The 2,002-nt window shown below is 44.9% G+C and overlaps 1 protein-coding gene across 1 annotated transcript in view; it reads right to left on the bottom strand.

Moving 5' to 3' along the window:
* LOC119586558 overlaps positions 1-1,978 on the bottom strand; it is a 4,081-nt gene extending 2,103 nt beyond the window's left edge. The window contains exons 1-2 of the mRNA XM_037935314.1: positions 1,511-1,978; positions 17-1,280 (exon numbers count right to left, since the gene is read on the bottom strand). Coding sequence (XP_037791242.1) covers positions 17-1,280; positions 1,511-1,826 — 1,580 coding nt within the window. The 5' untranslated portion in view covers positions 1,827-1,978. The remainder of the gene's footprint in view (positions 1-16; positions 1,281-1,510) is intronic.
* Between the last annotated feature and the right edge of the window lie 24 nt (positions 1,979-2,002).

Below are 2,002 nucleotides of genomic sequence, written 5' to 3'. Positions count from 1 at the left end.
AGCAGTCGATTTAAACTGTTGAATGCCCAGTGATTTCATCACTTTCTCAAATAAACCAGACGTAAAATTGGATCCCTGGTCTGACTGCACCGCGGATGGCAGTCCTACTTGAGTGAAAAATTTAACGAGAGCCTTCACAACGTTCTTTGTGGTTATGCGTTTAAGAGGGATGGCCTCGGGGTACCGTGTGGCTGAATCTATAATAGTCAACAGATATTGGTTACCCCGTTTCGTCTTAGGCAAGGGGCCGACACAGTCTATAACGATCTTACTAAAAGGTTCATTAGTTACTGGAATTGGAATAAGTGGATACGGTGAAACGCCAGCGCCTGGTTTACCTTTAACCTGACAGATATGACATGTACGACAATATTTACTTATGTCACGTCTCATCTTAGGCCAGTAGAAATGCTCAAATATTTTTCTGTACGTCTTAGTAACTCCCAAATGCCCTGCAATATTATCGTGAGCAATGGCAAGTATGTGATCACGGAGAGGGAGAGGCAAAACAATTTGATGAATTGTGTACCAGGGGTCAGTACTAGGAGTATGCAAGGGTCTATACTGACGCATTAACACACCGGACTTCAGGTAAAAGCAGTTCGGGTACTCTTCCAACTCCGATTGATCAACGAGATCATCAAAAAGTTCTTTTAACTGTACATCTATCCTTTGTTCTTCAATCAATTTACTCCTAGTTATGGGTGATTCACTAGTACTTAAAATGCCTTCAGTTTCTTTATACTCTCGCCCTACGGAATCTTCAAAGAAATCCCTTAATGAAAATCCCTCTTTGAAAATTTTATTTTCAAAATCTGGTACATCCCCATGCAATTCTGTGCCAGGGACGCCATTACTAATTGCACGACCTTTACTCTTACTGCGAGTGACCGCACAGGCAGGAAGGAGTGAAGGGTGCTCTCTCTCTAACTCCTCTGTGTTGTTCTCGCTCGTGGGGTGAGGCGAGACCACAGGGTATGGTCGCATCTTGTCTCCTGCGAGATCGTTCCCCAGCAAAACTGAAATACCATGAGTAGGTATCCTATCAACCACCGCTAATTTGACATAATCTGTTACTAACTCTGATGTCAGGTAAACTCTGCATAAAGGTACACCATCCGCTCCCGTTACACTCACACCGTCTATGAAAACCGTCTCGCCTGTATAGCACTCCGGTGAAGGTATTTCATCCCGTAGCACCAGGGAGATTAAAGAACCAGAATCACGCAGGATACCGACTGGTCGGGCATGCTCGGACGAACGGTCGGAACCAATAGTACCTGTGGATGCGAAGGGTCTGAATAAAGGATGTATAGACTCAAGGGTAGGCATTTCAGAGGGTGTTGGGAGGTCAGAATTAAGTTTAACTTCAAAATGAGATGAGGATGCTGGAGAGGGAAAATCGTTGTTATGTCAACATGTAACACAGGCTCACGAGTGCTAGGAGAACGTCTGGTTGCTAATTTTGGGCACTGGATAATTTCATGATCAGTTCTTTTACAATACCTACAAAAGACTTTCCTCACACAAGTCTCGCTGGTCCCACGATCACGAGTCTGGGAAACTTGCTGTCTTACCACTCTCCGCTCCACTCTCGAGCCACCTGTAAAAAGCTCCTTCACCTGGTCTGAATGAGATGCGGTAGACTCACGTGACCTATGAGGAAAGTAAGGATTAGTGAGGGCATAGTGGTCAGCAACAGGGCCGACATCAGATATATGACGTAGTCCGCGCTCCTCGACGTGAGAGCGTACTCTCAGGGGCATCGAATTCTTTACGTCCTCAAGTATTATTAGCTCGAGCAAACTTTCGTAATCTAGGACCATGAGCTCACTTTCACCCACTTACGACACAGAAGTTGCTTTTGGCGTATAAACTCTACATATGATTGCTCGCTGGCCTTACTGCAGCTGCGGAACTCTTGCCTATACGCTTCAGGAACCTTCTTATAGACATTCAGTACAGCTCTTTTGACATACTCATAATCCTTAACATGGATAAC

This window comes from Penaeus monodon, chromosome 21 (assembly GCF_015228065.2).
Source record: "Penaeus monodon isolate SGIC_2016 chromosome 21, NSTDA_Pmon_1, whole genome shotgun sequence".
NCBI classification, from domain to species: Eukaryota; Metazoa; Arthropoda; class Malacostraca; order Decapoda; family Penaeidae; genus Penaeus; species Penaeus monodon.
This window is presented reverse-complemented; position numbering and strand designations above follow the sequence as displayed.